The 22,357-nt window shown below is 40.7% G+C and overlaps 1 protein-coding gene across 1 annotated transcript in view; it reads left to right on the forward strand.

Annotated features, from left to right (window-relative positions):
• Nucleotides 1-22,357, forward strand: part of LOC136879360 (glutamate receptor ionotropic, kainate 2) — a 473,995-nt gene that overhangs the window by 251,370 nt on the left and 200,268 nt on the right. The window contains exon 4 of the mRNA XM_068229090.1: nt 14,454-14,705. Coding sequence (XP_068085191.1) covers nt 14,454-14,705 — 252 coding nt within the window. The remainder of the gene's footprint in view (nt 1-14,453; nt 14,706-22,357) is intronic.

Genomic DNA, 22,357 nt, shown 5'->3' on the forward strand with positions numbered 1-22,357 from the left:
AGCGATACAAGGCGATAATGTAGCACGGGTGAAAAGAAATATTGAAGCCTGTACCTTTTGAAGAGGATGAACATGGAACCATACCTCCCCTTCCAGATGAGCAGCACTAGGCACCTGGCACTTGCCATATGGTCATCAATTAGCGACTGTTTGGCGTCAATATCAACTAACTTGACGTTCAATTTTGAAGTAGCAGCAAGTCTGGCTGGTACGTCCCTGGAGAGTTCACTCTAGTGGTCGTTGAGAAGTGACTACTTTGATCTGAAGAATTCTGATAGGCTCTGATGGAAATCAAGTGTCGATTTCAACCTTAAATAATTTTATGGAGCTCTTTCTTTGAGCGATATACTGGAGAGAGTACATGCCACCATATTGACAGAGGTTACTTCCTCGTCATAGAGAATAGTGAATGACTGTTGTTCGAAGGTTTTAGAAAAGTAAATAAATTTACTTATGGGAGAGTTCCTGGGAGCCTTTTCTTCAAGTTATGTTAATTTGATAATATGCGCTTAAAGAATGATGTACATGGTATTTTACCGAGTGAGTTGGATCAAACACACCACTGGAGATTACAAGGTTATAGATAAAGAAATCTTCATCATGTGCAATAATTATATTAATGTTTAAAACATTTCTTAGCAAACAAACTAGGAATTCCCATACTACGAAAAACGTAAAATTTAGGCGACACTCCAGAGATAAAAATCGATAATTTGATCATTTTGGTAAAATTCTTTTTATGTCTGCTATTTAAAGGAATGAGTTTATTTTTTCTTGTCACAAAGTTATTTCGCTGAATTCAAATAATTTATCACTGTAATAATGCTTTGTTTGCCAACTGTAATTTTACATTTAAATCCTATTTTTCTTCCATAATATTCTGCCAAATGTAACAAAATTTGTATCGTATATGTATGACAGCTATATTAAAAACCTGCATATGGAATTTTTAATTGCAAAATTTTTTCAAGTAGTTGGGATTTTTAAGTAAAAACGTAAAAATTATAAAACTTAGCAAGATATATTTCCTTATATAAATTATGTACAGAAAATCGATACGTAGTGCTTTTAAAAGAAATATTAACTACCTAATTACGACTTTACATTAAATTTTTAATTAAATTTCATGTAAAAATGGAATTAAAAATTTCAAATGCAAAAATTTATTTTGGAAAAATAATTAATTTATATGAAATAAATATTCGTAATACCTCTTCTTTTATGTAGGTGACATTCCCACAAAGTTTCGTGAAAATCCATGCATTAGGTAAAAATATATTTTTATCTCCGGAGTGTCGCCTTAAGCTATCTCCTCAACTCTGCCAAAAGTAGAAGGGCTAAATGGCCCGGAAATATTTCAAATTGTGAGTCTTTGATAGATCTGTCCAAAAAAACTTTGAAGATCACCTCCATCCTAAATGCAGTCCCGGAAAAACAGCCTAAAGTAGCTTATTTCTTTACTCGTTTTCCGTTTGATCCAAAACCTAGCCAATTTAACTTATTTACATAATTTATTCTGTAATTTGTTCCTTGTTTCAATACCCTTAGGCTTACTTTTTGAATTTTTGAAAATATCCACACCGAATTTAGTTATAAGGGCTTAAGTGAAACTCTGTATTGACTCACATTAGCGCTCGTAGTGGTGCTTAAGTGGAACAATGCATTGACTCAAATTAGCGCTCGTAGTGGTAGAAAAAGGTAAACTACTAATCTAATCGACCGGATAACGATGATGAAGAAAAGGATTGTAATTTTTAAGAATAAATAAAGAATATATATTGTCATAATTTATTATATTTTATTTACCTAAAATTCGTAGCTCATGTTCCTAGGATGTTTTCAACATTGAATTGCTTGCCTGAAGGGCTGTAATTGTGAAGTATATTTGTTAATGCCACGCATATGTGAGCTTGCGTTCGTGAGATCTGCTCCAATCACACCGTCGGCAAACTTGAAAATGATTTTCTTGGGTTTCCCATTTTCATACCAGGCAAATTTGGGAGCTAGAACTTACTAAAGGCCACGGCCTCTTCCTTACGAATCCTAGCCCTTTCCTGTCTTTCCGTTGCCGAAAACCGTCTGTGTGTTAGTGCGACATTAAACCAGTAGCAAAATATCTACATCGTACTTTACTCTGTAATGGCTCTGCGTATGGTATTTCGACTATGTCCCATGAGGAATGGTCAATATTCAGGTATATGACGGGAACGATCGTTTGAAGCAAAGCACTTCATATGGATATTTGTCCTATTCCGAATGGTTTGGACTAGTGACACACACGTATATCTCTTATCCACCCAACCTCTTTGACGTTTTATTCCCAACCTACCCCGTTGCTTTCAACTTCTTTGCTCGCGATGTCCCTCTGCCTTTAAACTAGCCCGTTGAACGCGCAGTTTTCCATGGCGTGTTGTGGGTGAAGTAGTGTGAGGAATTGAGAGTGTATCAGACAGAAGCATCGGTTGGTGTTCTGATGTCAGTGGCAACCGACACATGGGGCAGTAGGACCCTAATCCGGCGAATGTGAGTCGTCGAGACACGGTGCGGGAACTCACAGGATGTTGTAGAGCAGGGCCTCTCAGGGTGCATGCGCGTGGTGCATGCACTGTGCACGGTGCAAAAGACGACTTGGCTTGGTTGACCAGAGTGCAGACCCCCACTCCTCGATTTGGAGCAATAGCGCTGTCTCTCTCTTTCCCCACGCCTGTCTCGCTCGCTCCGCCTGTCTCCCTCTCCCCCACTTGCGCCGTAGCGCTCCAAATCCTGGCTGAGTTGAGCCGAGTATAGCCGAGTAGAGCCGAGCATAGCCGAGTAGCCCAGAGACGAAGCGTTGATCCGAGCCATACCGAGCGGCACCGAGCGGCACCGATGCACAGTGCACGGAGCTCTTGCACCTCGCTCTGCACGCGTGAGATTTTGGGCGTTTGAGAGGCCCTGTTGTAGAGTCTCCAGTACATGTTTGCGGATGTCGGTTGCCGAATTTATGGGATCCCGCAATACTTTGGTGCACCATACGAAGGTCCTCCCCTCGGGGTAGTGTTTCTTGGTCGACCCGAACCTGCACGACGTGATGAAGTGCCATCATGTACCCATTGAGTCCAACATCGGGGCACTGTGATAAGTGAATGGCCCACATGCCTGGCAATTGCACGATACGACCAACCAGCCTCATGCAGTCCCACAATGCGGCCTCTGTCAAATGCTCTCAGCTGGTGGATAGGCTGTCTAACGCGTCTGCGAGGCATCGCGGGTGCTTCGACTGTACGTAGTCCTCTCTGCACTGTCTGACTCTCAGCAGTTGACTGGTAACAACTTATCAACAACAGGACGGTGCCATCACTAATGCACTCTGGTGGACGTTCTACATATTTCAGATCCTTGTAAATCTAATCATCTACTCACACATCTATGGTATGCATGTATACCGAAATGGGATAATATTGGGCCACTCATTCTGGGTGCTTCACTTTTTTGTCAGGAAGTGTAGTTGTAGTGTACATGACTGGATTTTTAATGCTGTTAAATAATTGTTAGAGGAACGATCTATAATTTGATGCACTTCATATTGCAAGTACCGAGTTGATACAATCGTCTTTGGAATGGAACTTGTTAATTACACCTGAAAATATTCTAGGAAAATGTTACCAAAACTTCTGAAAAGAACTGGTTTGTTGTGCTGAATTGTTCTCAGTATAGGCTAACATTTGTACCCGTTCTTTGCACGGGAATTTGCAAATTATTACATGTTGCCTTCATGAATTTCTGAGAAGTTGCATGGCTCCATTCACACGTTTAATGCGGCATGTTAAATACACTGACTGACAGAGCAAATGCAACACCAAGGAGGAGTGGTTCGAAAGGGATGAAAGTTGGGGAAAAAACAGAGACGGCACGGACGAATAATTGATGTTTATTTCAAACCGATATGCAGGTTACACAATGCGCACGGCATCGACTCAGTAGGATGTAGGACCACCGCGAGCGGCGATGCACGCAGAAACACGTCGAGGTACAGAGTCAATAAGAGTGCGGATGGTGTCCTGAGGGATGGTTCTCCATTCTCTGTCAACCATTTGCCACAGTTGGTCGTCCCTACGAGGCTGGGGCAGAGTTTGCAAACGGCGTCCAATGAGATCCCACACGTGTTCGATTGGTGAGAGATCCGGAGAGTACGCTGGCCACGGAAGCATCTGTACACCTCGTAGAGCCTGTTGGGAGATGCGAGCAGTGTGTGGGCGGGCATTATCCTGCTGAAACAGAGCATTGGGCAGCCCCTGAAGGTACGGGAGCAGCACATGGTGCACGTAGCGGTGGGCATTTAACGTGCCTTGAATACGCACTAGAGGTGACGTGGAATCATACGCAATAGCGCCCCAAACCATGATGCCGCGTTGTCTAGCGGTAGGGCGCTCCACAGTTACTGCCGGATTTGACCTTTCTCCACGCCGACGCCACACTCGTCTGCGGTGACTATCACTGACAGAACAGAAGCGTGACTCATCGGAGAACACGACGTTCCGCCATTCCCTCATCCAAGTCGCTCTAGCCCGGCACCATGCCAGGCGTGCACGTCTATGCTGTGGAGTCAATGGTAGTCTTCTGAGCGGACGCCGGGAGTGCAGGCCTCCTTCAACCAATCGACGGGAAATTGTTCTGGTCGATATTGGAACAGCCAGGGTGTCTTGCACATGCTGAAGAATGGCGGTTGACGTGGCGTGCGGGGCTGCCACCGCTTGGCGGCGGATGCGCCGATCCTCGCGTGCTGACGTCACTCGGGCTGCGCCTGGACCCCTCGCACGTGCCACATTTCCCTGCGCCAACCATCTTCGCCACAGGCGCTGCACCGTGGACACATCCCTATGGGTATCGGCTGCGATTTGACGAAGCGACCAACCTGCCCTTCTCAGCCCGATCACCATACCCCTCGTAAAGTCGTCTGTCTGCTGGAAATGCCTCCGTTGACGGCGGCCTGGCATTCTTAGCTATACACGTGTCCTGTGGCACACGACAACACGTTCTACAATGACTGTCGGCTGAGAAATCACGGTACGAAGTGGGCCATTCGCCAACGCCGTGTCCCATTTATCGTTCGCTACGTGCGCAGCACAGCGGCGCATTTCACATCATGAGCATACCTCAGTGACGTCAGTCTACCCTGCAATTGACATAAAGTTCTGACCACTCCTTCTTGGTGTTGCATTTGCTCTGTCAGTCAGTGTATATGTTTCTACGGAAAAGCTTGGCAGTAACGTGAAGTACGATGCTGAACAAAGTCGGGAGAGAATGTTGATGATATCCGAATTTCTTGTACGGTACAATTCCTGGTCAGAAGTTGTACGAAATTATCTCTGCTTCTCAGGTTGCATATTGTGTCTCTAACCACTGGCATGGCGCTCTGGCGTTGATGATACCCCCCTTCATATCAGCCCTATCGAAAACAGTAAAATGGCTCTTCAGTTTTTCCGTTACCTACCTTGAAGTAAAATATACGACTGGACTAAAAATCCAATTTTTTCGTAAGTATCTCCGTTATTATCGGTCATACGATAAATACATATACGCATAAAGGAACGGAAATAACTTATTATTAAAGGTTTGTTACAGACAATCTTTAGATAACGTGAAGGAAAATATTTTAGAATAATCTTCCTACAAATACCAACATCATATCACATCATCATTACCATGACACCATATACACGTGGTGGTGGTGGTGGTGGTGGTGGTGGTTGTTTTAAGAGGAAGTACAACTAGGCAACCATCCTCTATATAACACTAATCAGAGGGAAAAAATGGAAGGGGTCCGACACTTCAAAAAATGAAGGTATCAGCCAAAGGAAAACAAGGGCCACGAAGAGTGTGAAAATGAAAGACTCCCTAGGCCTCCATACGTAATTACGTCGGGGTCGGAAAAGACAAGAGTTGACCAAGGGAGGTCGGATAGGATAGATGAAAGTGAGGAGCCTGGCACAAGTAAGTGGAAGCAATGCCCATTATGGATCCTCCAAATAACTGTAGGTCTGCGAGGGTGTACATCACTGGCTTCAGAACATGAAGCCTGTAGAAAATAGCAATTTTCTCCGTCATTTGAAGAGTAAGCGAAATTATGTACATAACAAAAATTATTTAGAATGAAGGGGTGCTTCACATACAGTCTACAGATTTTACATACAATCAATAGTGTAAGATAAAATTGAAAAAGTCTTCTCGTCTTCCATTAAATCCCCAGTCTATTCAGTTATTTTTAAATGCTATGCATGTCGCAACCTGCTCCTGGATGAGTAGACTCTAAATATAAAGTTTTGGTACAGATATATTCAACCGTTTACCCGCGTTGGTAGAACAAACAAACAAACAAACAGACAAACAGACAAACAGATACGAAAGATACAAACTACTGATGTGATCTTGAGTTGGCCTCAAATGAATGAATATATCAAAATGGCAAAGTAAATGAAATTACAGACAGCGGATTCCCTTCAAGTTTTAAAAGGTACAGAATAATAAATCAATTTAATATATTCTATAGATATTCAGGACACAATACAAAGATTCTTGTCACTCGGAGCGGCAATCAAGGTCATTTTTTTGTTGATCAAGGCATTTCCTTCCATCATCAAACCATTGATCTGTATGGTAGCTCAGTGACCAAGAGGATGAAACTGAAACCATACCTCCTCTCCACTCTTGATACCTATATTGAGGATGTTGTATGTACAACCGTTTTCTGAATGGACTTATAAGTCCTACCGGCAAAAATGTTACCAAAATGTCTGTAAATAACATACACGCAACACTGGAAGGCAAGAACAAGAATATTCCACGAACAATGAAGATCTTCTTATCTAAGTCTCGGGACCTGAGAGGCTACTCAACGCAGGTTTCTGAGCTTACCACAGAGTGGCTGTGATGGTTTACATAATAATTAATATTGATTACTAAGATTATCCAATTTATAGCAGCCTTACGCGACCTGTTTGAATATTCATGAGATTGTCATGTGAGCCACTACACCATTAGACGCAACAAGTAGGATCAATAATATGTACGACATCGGGTTCGAGAGAATATTAATAAGAACCCTGTAACTCAACCCTAATGGCTTCACACATCATCTACCGCCAAAGGCCAGCAAAATACTCCCCATACACACCCTCACACCTGCTGGCCACAGTGTGTTTGTCAACCGGAACATAACATCCCTAATCCGAAATTGATTGATTTCACAACATGACCTTAACTTCAACGTATATGTACATACGAGGATCGCTCTGAAACTAATTAGAAGCTATTTTAATGAACCAGGATTATTTATAAATGCAAACACACATGTACCATTTTAATGTACAGACATATCTCCTATTTTCACCATCTCCAGTTTTTGCACCATTTGAACGTATTGCATCATTTAATATACAGACATCTCCAATTTTACGCCATTTTAATGTACAGGGTCCGGCGGAATGAATAGTAGAAAAAAAGACAGAACATCGAAACAAATAGAATGATTTACTTAAACACACAATGAAAACAAAGAACAATATATGACATTACACACCACATATGCCATTTTCTTGATTTTTAATGTAACACTGGACAGATGGTCGCCACCACGTTCAGCGCATTCCTCAAGGCAGCGGACTAAACCTTCCACCACGCGCTCCAGAATGTTCAATGGGATCTCCTGCACAGCTGTGCGTACCTTTTCCTTCAGTTCAGCCACGGTATGAGGACGTGTAGCGTATACTTAACTTTTCAAGTATCCCCACAAGAAGACGTCAGCGGCAGTCAAATCACGCTATTCATTCCTCTGGACCCTGTACACACATTTGCTACTCTGTTCAACATCTCCAGTTTTTGCACCAGTTTAACATACAGACATTTCTCCTCTTTTCGACATCTCAACTTCCTTGCATTATTTTTAAATGTACATACATTTCTCCTCTTTTCAGCTTCTCCCATTTTTCCACCATTTTAATATAAACACATTTCTCCTCTTTTCAACATCTCCACGTTTTGCACCATTTTAACGTAAACACATTTCTCCTCTTTTCAACATCTCCACGTTTTGCACCATTTTATTGTAAACACAGTTCTCCTCTTTTCAACATCTCCATGTTTTTCACCATTTTATTGTAAACACAGTTCTCCTCTTTTCAACATCTCCATGTTTTTCACCATTTTATTGTAAACACATTTCTCCTCTTTTCAACATCTCTAAGTTTTGCACCATTTTAATGTAAACACGGTTCTCCTCTTTTCAACATCTCCATGTTTTTCACCATTTTACTGTAAACACATTTCTCCTCTGTTCAACATCTCAACTAATTGCACCATTTTAATATAAACACATTTCTCCTCTTTTCAACATCTCCACGTTTTGCACCATTTTATTGTAAACAAAGTTCTCCTCTTTTCAACATCTCCATGTTTTTCACCATTTTACTGTAAACACATTTCTCCTCTGTTCAACATCTCAACTAATTGCACCATTTTAATATAAACACATTTCTCCTCTTTTCAACATCTCCATGTTTTTCACCATTTTATTGTAAACACAGTTCTCCTCTTTTCAACATCTCCATGTTTTTCACCATTTTATTGTAAACACATTTCTCCTCTTTTCAACATCTCTAAGTTTTGCACCATTTTAATGTAAACACGGTTCTCCTCTTTTCAACATCTTCATGTTTTTCACCATTTTATTGTAAACACATTTCTCCTCTGTTCAACATCTCAACTAATTGCACCATTTTAATATAAACACATTTCTCCTCTTTTCAACATCTCTAAGTTTTGCACCATTTTAATGTAAACACAGTTCTCCTCTTTTCAACATCTCCATGTTTTTCACCATTTTATTGTAAACAAAGTTCTCCTCTGTTCAACATCTCCACGTTTTGCACCATGTTAATGTAAACACACTTCTCCTCTTTTCAACATCTCCACGTTTTGCACCATTTTAATGTAAACACATTTCTCCTCTTTTCAACATCTCCACGTTTTGCACCATTTTAATGTAAACACATTTCTCCTCTTTTTAACATCTCCACGTTTTGCACCATTTTAATGTAAACACATTTCTCCTCTTTTCAACATCTCCACGTTTTGCACCATTTTATTGTAAACACAGTTCTCCTCTTTTCAACATCTCCATGTTTTTCACCATTTTAATGTAAACACATTTCTCCTCTTTTCAACATCTCCACGTTTTGCACCATTTTATTGTAAACACATTTCTCCTCTGTTCAACATCTCCACGTTTTGCACCATTTTAATGTAAACACATTTCTCCTCTTTTCAACATCTCCAAGTTTTGCACCATTTTAATGTAAACACGGTTCTCCTCTTTTCAACATCTCCACGTTTTGCATCATTTTAATGTAAACACATTTCTCCTCTTTTCAACATCTCCATGTTTTTCACCATTTTATTGTAAACACATTTCCCCTCTTTTCAACATCTCTACGTTTTTCACCATTTTATTGTAAACACAGTTCTCCTCTTTTCAACATCACCACGTTTTGCACCATTTTAATGTACAGATATTTTTGCCTTTTTCAACACCTCCATTTCTTGCGCCATTTCAATGTACAGCAATTTCTTCTCTTTTCAACATATGCACTTCCTTGCACCATTTCAATGTACAGCTATTTCTCCTTTTCTCAAATTTTCCAGTTCTTTGCACATGTTGTTTCATCGCTCGGAGAGAATAGAAATGCCCTTGCGGTAGAACTCTGCAAGACCTCCATCGTATAGTTGCCTTGACCTCGCATCAGTTCCTTCACAAAATCGAGAATGATTAATTCAGTCTGCAAGCTTCTGTGAATGAATTAAGTGTGTCCACAGTCATCCATTTGTTACTAATACCCGAGCCTCTTCAGTTCTTATGCACGTTCCCTTACCATGAGAACTGGCTGCACGGTACGAATCATGTGTCACTAAGTTTGTGCATTTGGGAGTTGATAGGTTCGAATCACCCCGAAGATGATTTTTTCTCCAATTTCATTTGCATATCCAACAAATTATTGGTCTGTGCCTTACAGCGACAGTGCTTCCCTTCTAGACCTAGGTTTTTTCTCTTCCATCGTCACTCTGTAATTCCCTTTTTTCACATTTTGCGTAGCGAAGTCCATTTTTATCCTTCTTTTTCTTCGAATACCGCATCCAGTTTCCGAAACGTTTGTGATCACCATGGAGAAAATACCACATTTTTTGGCTAATCTGAAGAGTTTTGAGTTGTCCGGTGTTGTTGATTCAGGTACAGTCTCTGATATTTTAAAACCATGACATCGATGGTCTACCATCCCCTCGCTTGCCTTCTATCCTGTCTTGTAATATCAGGTGTAGTAACCTATCTACTTCGTGTAGCATTGCCTAATTATCTGTCTGCCTGGCCTTCATGATATTTACCATCTGGCACTCTGCTCTAGCTCTCATTAACACTTCATTAGTTGTAACGAGATATGTCCAATGTATCCTGACCATTCGCCTATGTAACCACATTTCAAAGACCTCCAATCTGTTCCTGGAAGAAGCTCTGACAGTCCGGATCTCTGCTCCATAAAGCAGTGTTGACCAGATATGGGGGTTTCACAACCAAAGTGGACCAAGTCCACCAGCAGTCATTTTGGAGATTAATGCAATCTGGGACTCACAAAACTTCGATTTATTCACTGATATGGCAAACTGAGTCCATAACTCGTTTGTTACTTCACATAAGGCAGCACTTCATATGCAAGGCGAAGGTAACTAAGAATTTGCCACTGCCATAGTGAACTATTCCCATTAATCTAAAGACCATCATTGTTGTTTGTGAGTGTATGTGTTTCATTTGGTCAATAACATAACTAACGGTGATTATCTTCCTAATTCATCCTCTGACACATATCTACACCCCCAGAAGACTGGATGCAAATTATCAAATCATCAAAGCGGATGAATCCATATTTTTAAGAAATCAAGAAATAGAGAGAGTAATTCTTACCTACAACAGCTTTGGAGAAAGCAATCACCAATATAAAAAAGACTGCTGATGTTTAAGCCTTCAATTGGTTACAAATAAGGTGTTTAAGAGCGGTGAGAGGTTCTCCTTTGAAAATACTTTTTGACGAAACTCTGGATGAAGACATGTCTTCCTTGGAGGTAATTCTTATTATTCTTCTATTATTACCATTGTCACCTGTCATTCAAGAGCCCCTAAGTGCAATTCAACGAAGGATCTCCGTAGCTAAGCGGAACAACATGATGGACTTCTTACCCTATATACCTCCAGTTCATCACCACTTCTTCAAGAATCTCGCAGATGAGATCACTACAAGGTCAACTGATATCGCAAACAACACGGACGATCACCATAATGAATTTGTGGACGCTGATTGAGTTGAATTGTGCTGACATGGTTATGTGGAAAAATGTCAAAATATCTCTATTTTTGTATTAAATTAGGTTACAAGCAGAAATAATGGTCTGACTGTGATGTCTATTACAAAGTAAGTTCAATATTTCAATACACTGCTTAAATTGTAATTTTTATTTCGTCCAATAAATTAAAATTCACAAAATGTGAACCAAGTCCATTTGTTTTTTAATAAAACTAAATTGTTCACCACGGTTAATAATATGTCATATGTATGCCAAACTTTTAGTTAGAAAATACCATGGTGATGTTCTAAAATGAACTTATATTTCCAGGAATAAGCCAGAAACTCTAGAATTCAATTTCTCTAAACTATTCCAAACGGACGTGGTTCACTTCGGTTGTGAACCCTCCATATAACATTTCATCCGCTTTTCCCTCCGTTTGAGGTTCAGATTATGATCACAGAAGAATGACCTCATATTTTGGAGAAAAAAATAGTCTAGAAATCTTAGTACAGCATCTGATCTCTTTTTAAGGTTCCAGATTGTTTGTTACGGCGCTCCCAAGGAACGTGAAGTGACTTACTAGTTCTCTGATTATTTAATAAAATGGAGGAACATTCATGGTTGCTTCTTCCAAATACAATGCACTTGGCTTAGTATTGATGTTTATGTTATATCTTATTCCACGATATGAATTAGAATGAGAAGTTCTTGAAGACCTTCAATGGTATCACATAATTTTAGCGTCATCTACGTATCTAATATTGTTTAAGACAAATCCATTTACTTTCACACGTAACTCAATATCATGCAAGACTTCTTAGAATATGTGATCAGCAAAGAGGTTGAATTGGAGCAGTGAAAGTATGCAGTCTTGGTGTGCACCTCTTTTGATTCACATCTCTGAAGTTCTTGTTCGCCCAATACTGACAGTAGCTCGATGGTTCCAATAAAGGTTCTTTTATGATACGGATATGCTTTATTTCTGTTTCTGCTGGAGAATGTCGATCAGTTTTCGTGTTTGACTTCTAAGTAACTTACATTTCGTCAACAAGCGGAATGACCGCGCGATTTTGGTGTGATCTTGCATTCAAGAGATGGTGGTATCGAAATGCAGCGTCCGAAGCTCTAAAATGGCTTTCTGTCTCTTCCAGCTTTTAAGCCAGGCGATTGCTGGGCCTGTACCTTAATGAAGGTCATGGTTTCTACCTTCCTAATCATAGCCCTTTCTTATCCTTGTGTCGCCAAAAACCCTCGATATGTGAGTGCTTTATCGATTAATTCCTCTGACTTGCGGGTTGGGTGATTGTGCCATTTTCAAGATTGTAATTCACCTTAAGGGGGGACCAACAACTTTGACCAACCAAAAATGCGATTTTCAATTAATTTTTTATTAAAAATTGAACTTTTTCTTTTTATAGCAGTGCAACATTTTATTAATATCTCCAATACTTTCGGAGTTATCACCAAAACTGTGAAGCGCTGTCATCCAAGCAAGCCTTTTATCGGTGAGTTTGTTGCTTGTTTCCCGTAACTTTTGTTTTTCAGAACCGTTTCTCTAATATCTCTGAAAGTTTTTAAGATAGTAGGATTAAATTCTGAATTCATGTATATTTCATAGAGAAGAATATATACAAGAATTACTATTCTTCTTAAGCCGTCGTCTCCAAACGGAGGTAGACAATCCACACGGCCAGCTCCGAACAAGAATTACTGAGCTATCTTTATTGGTTAAGTTTAAAAATCAATTGAAAATTGACTACTTTAAAATAACTTCATTAAAAATATTTATACTTGATGCACTTCACTGATTCTAGTACATGTTGTAGCTATAACATTACTAATCATAATAAAAAATAATCATAGAAATGTATTCATGTGTTTGGAAATTGTCAGTGAAACGGCAATCTTGTGGCCTTGATACACCACCATTTCGAATAATTAATGATAATAATTTCATAGGTTTATGTGATTTATAAATATGAAATGATGTGCTCGTCATACTAAGTTTAATTTTAATATTCATGTAAAATGATTTGGAAAAATGTTAAACACGCCGCATTTTTTTATGTTCAAAGGTGTAAGTTCCCCCTTATGTAGAGTTCCATCCTCACAGACACGCAAGTAGCCCATAGGGCGTCAATTGTAGAGACCTGGATCAGGCCTCTGCGGAAACCACACGAAAATAAGGAGTTCGATTATTACAGCCTGGATTTCCATGGAGTAAGAAAGGATGTGAACTTTCTTCAGTTGCAAGTACCTTCTACTGTAGTCCGCACAATGGTTCTACAAGAGATTTGCACAAATATCAGAGATTCGCCCTATTGGAGAACGCTACAATTTATGAAACTGTAAGTGCGCAACGGTAGGACGGATGGAACCCGCTACTTTTATTTATTACCAAGCAAGTTCACGTGTTTACATATTACACCATACAAAGCCAGCTTCATTGTAAAGAATGCTTAAATAAATCACGTCTTTCATCATTTGAGAATTAAAAATTCTACCAATGACTGGGAGGGGCTACCTGGGCGATGCGGTAAAGGCGTGCTCGGTTCGCCCGGAAGGACGTGGGTTCGAATCCCCGTCAGGAAGTCGTAAAATTTAAGAAGCGAGATTTTCACTTCCGGAGGTGCATACGGCCCTGAGGTTCACTCAGCCTACAACAAAAATGAGAAACAGGTTAATTCCTGGGGGCAAAGGCGGCCGGGCATAGAGCTAACCACTCTACCCCATCACGTGCCGAGGTTAACAATGGTGGAAGCCTTTACCTTCCACTCCTTCAAGGGCCTTCATGGCCTGTACGGAGGTGACTTTGCTTTGCTTTGCTTTGCTTTACTTTACCAATGACTGGGTTCCACCTATATTTGGTATTGCTGCCTCTAATTTGTGTTAGACTCCTTCTTTGACCATTTATGTTGTATACAACCTCATTTCATCCAGAAAATGTGAAAATTTTATAATTTTACAACGCACAATCATTTTTCTCCTATAACACTTTGAGAGTTAAAAATTGTATTTATTTATTTATTTATTTATTTATTTATTTATTTATTTATTTATTTATTTATTTATTTATTTATTTTCAGCGTGCAAGCAGATGGAGTACGGGATCCAGGCAATTTTCGGACCGTCAGACCCACTTCTCGGCGCCCACATTCAGTCCATCTGCGAGGCGCTGGACGTCCCTCATGTGGAGGCAAGGATCGACTTCGAGCCCAACTTCAAGGAGTTCTCTATCAACCTGCATCCCTCCCAGGAGCACATGAACCACGCTTTCCAGGATGTAATGACCTTCCTCAATTGGACCAAGGTTGCCATCGTCTACGAGGAAGACTACGGTAGGTATTTCTTCTTTCTCGTCCGACCCCCAAACACAGGGCTTTCCTAAACTTACCGCCATTGATGGATTTTATTGGTATGGGAAGAATTTTGTTTGTTAAGCACATTGGCTCCCAAAGTAAGGCTCATTAACTTCTCGAGAGGATCCAACAAAATTTTTCAATAATGTCGGATTATTATTATTGGGGGTGTGATAGCTGAGTGGCTTACCTGCTGGCTTCCGTAAGTCTGTGGCTCGAATCCCGGTCGTTTCAGGGGCGAGATTTTCATCTCAAGAATCACGTGGCGTCAGGAAGAGCATCCTGTCTGAAACCCCGGCCAACACCAAAATGAGACAGGTTGACCCCAAAAATAAAGGAGACAAGCTGAAAAATATATTATTATTATTATTATTATTATTATTATTATTATTATTATTATTATTATTATTATTATTATTATTATTATTATTATTCATCTGTTTACCCTCCAGGTTCGGTTTTTCCCTCGGACTCAGCGAGGGATCCCACCTCTACCGCCTCAAGGGCAGTGTCCTGGAGCTTCAGACTCTTGGTCGGGGGATACAACTGGGGAGAATGACCAGTACCTCGCCCAGGCGGCCTCACCTGCTATGCTGAACAGGAGTCTTGTGGAGGTATGGGAAGATCGGATGGGATAGGCAAGGAAGAGGGAAGGAAGCGGCCGTGGCCTTAAGTTAGGTACCATCCCGGCATTCGCCTGGAGAAGTGGGAAACCGCGGAAAACCACTTCCAGGATGGCTGAGGTGGGAATCGAACCCACCTCTACTCAGTTGACCTCCCGAGGCTGAGTGGACCCCGTTCCAGTCCTCGTACCACTTTTCAAATTTTGTGGCAGAGCCGGGAATCGAACCCGGACCTCCGGGGGTGGCAGCTAATCACGCTAACCACTACACCACAGAGGCGGTCATTATTATTATTATTATTATTATTATTATTATTATTATTATTATTATTATTATTATTGCAATCGTATGGTTACAAAACGAATGAGTGTAATAAAACTTTTAAGTCAAGAGATACGTTTCAGATATGAAACTACGAAACTACATAAATTCGCTTCAGATTTCATAATTACAAAAAAGTATTATGGTAAAGTCACAGCGTAAATTTGGATGTTAGTTTTATAGCTATTAAAAGAAGCAAACTAAGATAATATAATTCAAGTACTGTTCTATCCAGTCCATGTAAGTTGAATTCCTTAATAATTTGAAGAAGTAATTTCAATATTTTTAAAACATCTTTAAAATGTTGAATTATTTCAGCTGATGTATTCCGTAGTGCCTATTGTAATTTCTGAAACTTACGGTAATTTAAAAGCGATATAATTAGGGCCGTGAATTTCATGCTGTGATAATTAAAATGTAAAAAAGCAAAAGCAAAGCAAAGTCACCTCCGTACAGGCCACGAAGGCCCTTGGAGGAGTGGAAGGTAAAGGCTTCCACTATTGTTAACCTCGGCACGTAATGTGGTAGAGTGGTTAGCTCTACGCCCGGCCGCCTTTGCCCCCAGGAATTAACCTGGTACTCATTTTAGGTGTAGGCTGAGTGAACCTCAGGGCCGTATGCACCTCCGGAAGTGGAAATCTTGTTTCGAACCCACGTCCTTCCGGGAGAACCTAGCACGCCTTTACCGCCTCGGCCAGGCAGCCCCTAATTAAAATGTAAACGGATATCAAATATCCTCTTGCCTGTCTTACGGTTTTGTAGGGAAATTTGCATAAATATTAGGAGTTATAACAAGTCGTACCCCAAAATCTTGTGCAAACCCCACATTAAAACCATTGTCCGTGCAAGCGATTGCTCAGTACTCGTTTGAATTTTAACCCACATCGGGTAAATTCCTGGACTAATTATAATCCTTCGATTAAAAATAACAACTGGAATATATTTACTAAAAATTACGAATGTAAGTTTATGTGGACAATTATTTGTAAGCGAGAGGTTCATTCAACCTAGATTTTTGTGGAAAGGATTCATGAGTCCAAAAAGGTTGGTAACAATCGATTTAGCATGTGATGAAAGATGGATACAAATAAGATAACCTAATACGACAGACGAGCTGTCAGCTAAATTAATTCAGCAATGCTTCATAAAGAAATATCCTTTTTAAACTTCTGCTGACGACACAGGGATGGAAATACTTAGGCCAACAGCGTATATGCATAGGATTCATGTTATTTTGAGGTACATACAGGGTGTATCAGAACTATACCGACAAACAATCGGGGATATTCTTCGTGTTATGTTAAGAACGATGGCAGAGAATTCTAATTGATGAACTCGCCGTATTTGCTATGCCAGAGAAAACGCCACTACTGTGCTTCAGGGAAGAGAGGGAGGGGAAGCGGGATGCACATATGATGGGGACAGAGATAATGCTCCACGCGTGTACACAAGTTTCCTTGTTAGACACGCACAGGATTGCCCTTGTATCTTACAGCCAATATCCACAGTTATTTCACCAAACAGCCGTAACTTCACGCACAGTACAACAATACACTGTAATTAAGACACACTTGTCAGTTAAGGAATGCACCAGATCATTTCTACTCTCGTCTGCTTGCCGCAGGAACGTTCTATATTATGTAATATGCTCTAAGATGCAACTCTGCACCCCTCCCACAATTGTGTATTCCTACAATACGCCCAATGCTTTGATAACAGTAGATGTTTCCCTCCTCCTACTTCTATGCACATTTCGCAACAGTGCAGTAGTGACCTTTGGGCTCTGATGCGTCGCAAATGACCTAGAAAACTGCCTGTATTCTTGGTACAAGTTCATCTTCTCTTTCTACGGGGTTCGTATAGTAGTAAGTTTGTGTAAAACAAGCTGTACCCTGCCTACTGGGATTGGGAAGCGACTATGCGAAACGAACGAGAAACGTGTGCATTCACCCAGCATTACCTCTGTCTCCCACTTCCCACTTCCCCTCCCTTCCCTTCTCTCCTCTGACGCACAGCAACAGGTAGAGGCTGACTCTCTGGCACAGCAAATACCGATTTTTAAATCGGTTCTCACGCCCTGAAGTAAAAATGTAACCTATTTTTCTTGAAAAGAAAAATTTTCTCTGCCTATCCGATTGCACCATCGTCCTTAACATAACACGAAGAGCACCCCCGATTTTTTGTCATTATATTTCTAATACACGACAAATCAGTACGGATGACAACAGATGATAACTCAGCTCCCACAAAGGGCACTTTTAAGTCTTTGAAAGTAATGCCAATAACATCATAAATAGTACCTTAGAGCTTCTCATTGCACAGTTGATGAAATGTCAAAAGCCCTTGGAGGAAAGTGCCGTTGTAAGCAATTTACATTAAATAATCCTCACACATACGGCCTGAAAGTTCAGATTCACAGGCCAGCGCGAACACCGACGTCACAAATTATATCACAAAATACTACAAAGTTATACAGGCATACGCGATTCTACAGAGTCGTGACGATTTAGTTACATGTGGTATTAACTTCGAATAAGTTTGATGGTGATATTGTGCGCGTCATTGATCTGTAATGAGTATGTTTGTATTGATATTAAAGTATTGTTATTTGATAAGGGCGTTCAATTTGCTCGCTACGAGGTACAGCCATAGGCAAATAAATATATTTTATTGCAAGTTAATATGCACTTGGTGCTCCAAAATAACGAATGTTGTCAGACATTTTCCTGAACCACGGTCAACGGTTGTGACCGCAACAAAACTAACGTAGTTGGAATAAGTGGCTCACATGACAAACCGCTTCTTCTGAGACCAAATTTGTGGGTTCGATCCCAGTTCATTCAATGGAATTTCAAGTTATATCGTGTCGTGATCATAGTCACGTAAGATCCAGATATGAGTCTCCTCTTTACAAAATTCCACATGCATTGACCGGGATTGGGAGCATACCGCGCTGAGAGACCAATAACGGTGTCACTCGTCTATCATGCACCTATTTTTGCATAGGAGTGCTTAATTAACTCCGCTTCACGGCTGTCCATGCCCATGTACGTGTCATAAAAATAAGTACTTTGTTTTCCAAAACTTAACCCCATTTTCAAAAGTAAAAGTGCCAAATACTTTCTAACTGCAGTTAACACGCCCAAGGCAGAATTGTACAGGTCAGTTGTTCAGTTACAAATGTCTGTAATAAAGTCACGTTACTGCCGCGTGTGTTTCAATGTTACCGCGTCCCCCGGTGAGCAATCAGACATAAGTAATTAAAAGAACGGTGTTAGTAACCACAGCGGCCTGGTCTCATCACCATTGTCACCACCGCATGATGGCAGGTCGTTAATTCATTGTGAAAGTACAAATTATGCACAGGTATGGCCTGTAATCTGCTGCTCTAGGATGACTTTGATAGCAAGTCTCAAACTACCACTAAAAGCAGGCGCGTTAACCACACGTCCATCCTACTAAACTGTTATGAACACTTTGTCTATTAATAACACTCCTATATTCTGTTGCTAAGTCGAATTCTCCAAAACAAGAAGTATTTATGGTTTAGATTTTTCTAAGTCATCAGATTTTATAGTTTGGAAATGAGAAAAAATTTGTTTCCAGCAGCAGTATTGCAGAACTTCTCAAAAAATCTGGCAGACTTGAAGTCGTTGAAGATGTGCACTATATCTCTAGCGATGGGTCCAGTAAAGGTACAGACATTGGCGCGATTCATAGGAATAGGAACATCGACGTTATTATTGATCCAACAATAAGGTTTCAGAGTAACAGTTCACAGGCCAAAGAAGTTGATTCTGAAAAGAAGAGACACTCCGAACCCAGTTTCAAGTACTTCACACACCCGCCAGTTGTTGGGAGTGACTGGATTACTCTTCAGCCCGCGAGGTTCTGTGACAAAATTTTAAGTTAATTGCTTCCTCCGTTATGGTATTCGTGTTTCCTTTTTAAAAGATATTTGCTTAGATGTTTTACGTACTGTAATTCATTTTCAATGGTAAATCACCACTTATAAGGTATATGTAAAGAGAAATAAAGTTGTTTTCCTGATCGGGGATAGCTATACAACAGGGGAATATCAAAATTTTAAAATACGTGAGTCCATTTTATCCGTACGGTACCCCCTTGTTCTAGGGCAGCTACCCCTTGTATATTTTATCTTCCGCTATGGGTATAAAAGTAAATATAGATAACATAAACTAATTTATGTACAGTAGAACTTGGCTCGTTCAAGACTAAGGATCTTAAAAAAAATTGAATTAACTACGAATTCGAATTAAACAATATCGCACACCATATTCGCCCAAATTTCGAATTTAATATAAACTTCACAGTTTAAGTGAGCCAGGCTGATTGTACAACCAGATACAAAAACAGGCAAATTAACGCGGTAAACTATTCTCCAAAATTAGTTTAATCCATTTCCATTTAATGACAGATATTCTACAAGTGTCGCTTTGCTCCAACGTCCAAACCTGCTGTACAGTTCAATATTTCGATGATTTTTTATCGCATTGGCCGGCCCCATGGTGTAGGGGAAGCGTGCCTGCCTCTTACCCAGAGGCCCCGGGTTCGATTCCCGCCCAGGTCAGGGATTTTTACCTGGACCTAAGAGCTGCTTAGAGATCCACTCAACCTACGTGATTAGAATTGAGGAGCTATCTGACGGTGAGATAGCGGATCCGGTCTAGAAAGCCAAGAAAAACGGCCGAGAGGATTCGTCGTGTTGACCACACGATACCTCGCAATCTTCAGGACTTCGGGCTGAGCAGCGATCGCAAGGGCTGTAGTGTCATGGGGTTTGGTTTTTTATGATCTTAAAATAATACATATATTTATTAATCCTCCTATTCAATACATATAATATTTTTTAATTTGCTTCACGTCACACCCACACAGATATGTCTTACGGTGATGATGGGAGAGGAAAGGGCTAGGAGTGGAAAGGAAGCGGCCATCGCCTTAATTAAGGCCACAACCCCAGCATTTGCCTGGCGTGAAAATGGGAAACCACGAAAAACCACCTTCAGACCTGTCGACAGTGGAGTTCGAACACACTATTTCACGAATACATATATTATTGTAAGAGTTGAACCGTCAATAAGGAAAATTATATTTATAGTCTGTAACTGGTTTATGATCTCATATCGAAGCGATCGTGGCCTTAATTTAGGTACAGCCCCCAGCATGTGACTGGTAGGACTGTGGGAAACTACGGACCACCCTCGTCAAGGCTGCCAACGGTAGAATTCGAACGCACCATCTCCCAAATGCAAACTCGCAGTTGCGTGACCCTAACCGCACATCCAATTCGCTCGGTACATAAATAATATCTAGGTAATAGGATTGTTAATAGGCGCTCGGGGAACAATCTCAAAATTCGCTTCTAATTTTTAAACTCAGTAGGAATACCAAAATCTGTCTGACTCGTTGGCTGAATAGTCAGCGTACTGGCCTTCGGTTCATAGGGTCCCGCGTTCGATTCCCGGCCAGGTCGTGGATTTTAATTGCCTCCGATTAATGCTTCTGACTCTGGGACTGGGTGTATGTGTCTTTCCCAACACTCTCCTCATCATATTCAGACAAGATACCACACTACCAACCACCACAGAAACACGCAATAGTGCTTATATCCCTCCATATAGGATTGGCGTCAGGAAAGGCATCCGGCCGTAAAACAGGGCCAAATCCACATGTGCTACGTGGTTCGCACCCGCGACCCCACAGGTGTGGGGAAAAGCTGTAAGAAAAGAAGTAGGAATAGTAAAATTTGTTTGCTTCTAATGGACCATTTCAAATACTTAGGAAACCAACCGTACTGTAATTTATTAAATATAGGCTATCCCCTTTAGATGAACGCCACTTTTAAAATTCAGATTTGAATTTTCACTTGTAATTTATTTGTGACCGGGCGAGTTGGCCGTGCGTTTAGAGGTGCGCGGCTGTGAGCTTGCATCCGGGAGATAGTGGATTCGAATTCCACTCTCGGCAGCCCTGAAGATCGTTTTCCGTGGTTTCCCATTTTCACACCAAGAAAATGCTGGGGCTGTACCTTATTTAAGGCCACGGCCGCTTCCTTCCAACTCCTAGGCCTTTCCTATCCCATCGTCGCCATAGGACCTATCTGTGTCGGTGCTACGTAAAGCCACTAGCAAAAAAAACCGTATCTGTGAAAATCTTATCCATGCACAAATTGAAATAGAAGTCTCTGAATCTTTTGTATTAGACATATAAATATGAATTTGCTTGCCTTGTCATAAAAGGCAATTCACGATTATGGGAAGTATAAATAAATAAACAACAATCATAATAATGTCATTGACTGTACGTCCCACCTACTACTTTAACGGTTTTCAGAGACACCTAGGTGCCGCAATTTAGTGCCATTCTTTTAAGTTCCAGTAAAAATATCGACACAAGGCTGGCGTATTTGAGCACCTTCAAATACCACCGAAATGAGTCAGAATCGATCCTGCGCAGTTGAGGTCAGACGGCCAGCGCCCCAACCATCTGAGCCACTCAGCCCGGCCTTATAAATAACATAACAGCCAGTGGAATTGTCAATTCATCTGATGACACCTATCAATCAGCAATCTCGTGGAGTTCTGAGCTTAGGCCAAACGAACGGGTTTTCCCGGTTATCGAAGCACAAATTTCCGTACCTAGAAGACAATTAAACATAATTTT

Source organism: Anabrus simplex, chromosome 8 (genome assembly GCF_040414725.1).
Source record: "Anabrus simplex isolate iqAnaSimp1 chromosome 8, ASM4041472v1, whole genome shotgun sequence".
Lineage (NCBI taxonomy): Eukaryota > Metazoa > Arthropoda > Insecta > Orthoptera > Tettigoniidae > Anabrus > Anabrus simplex.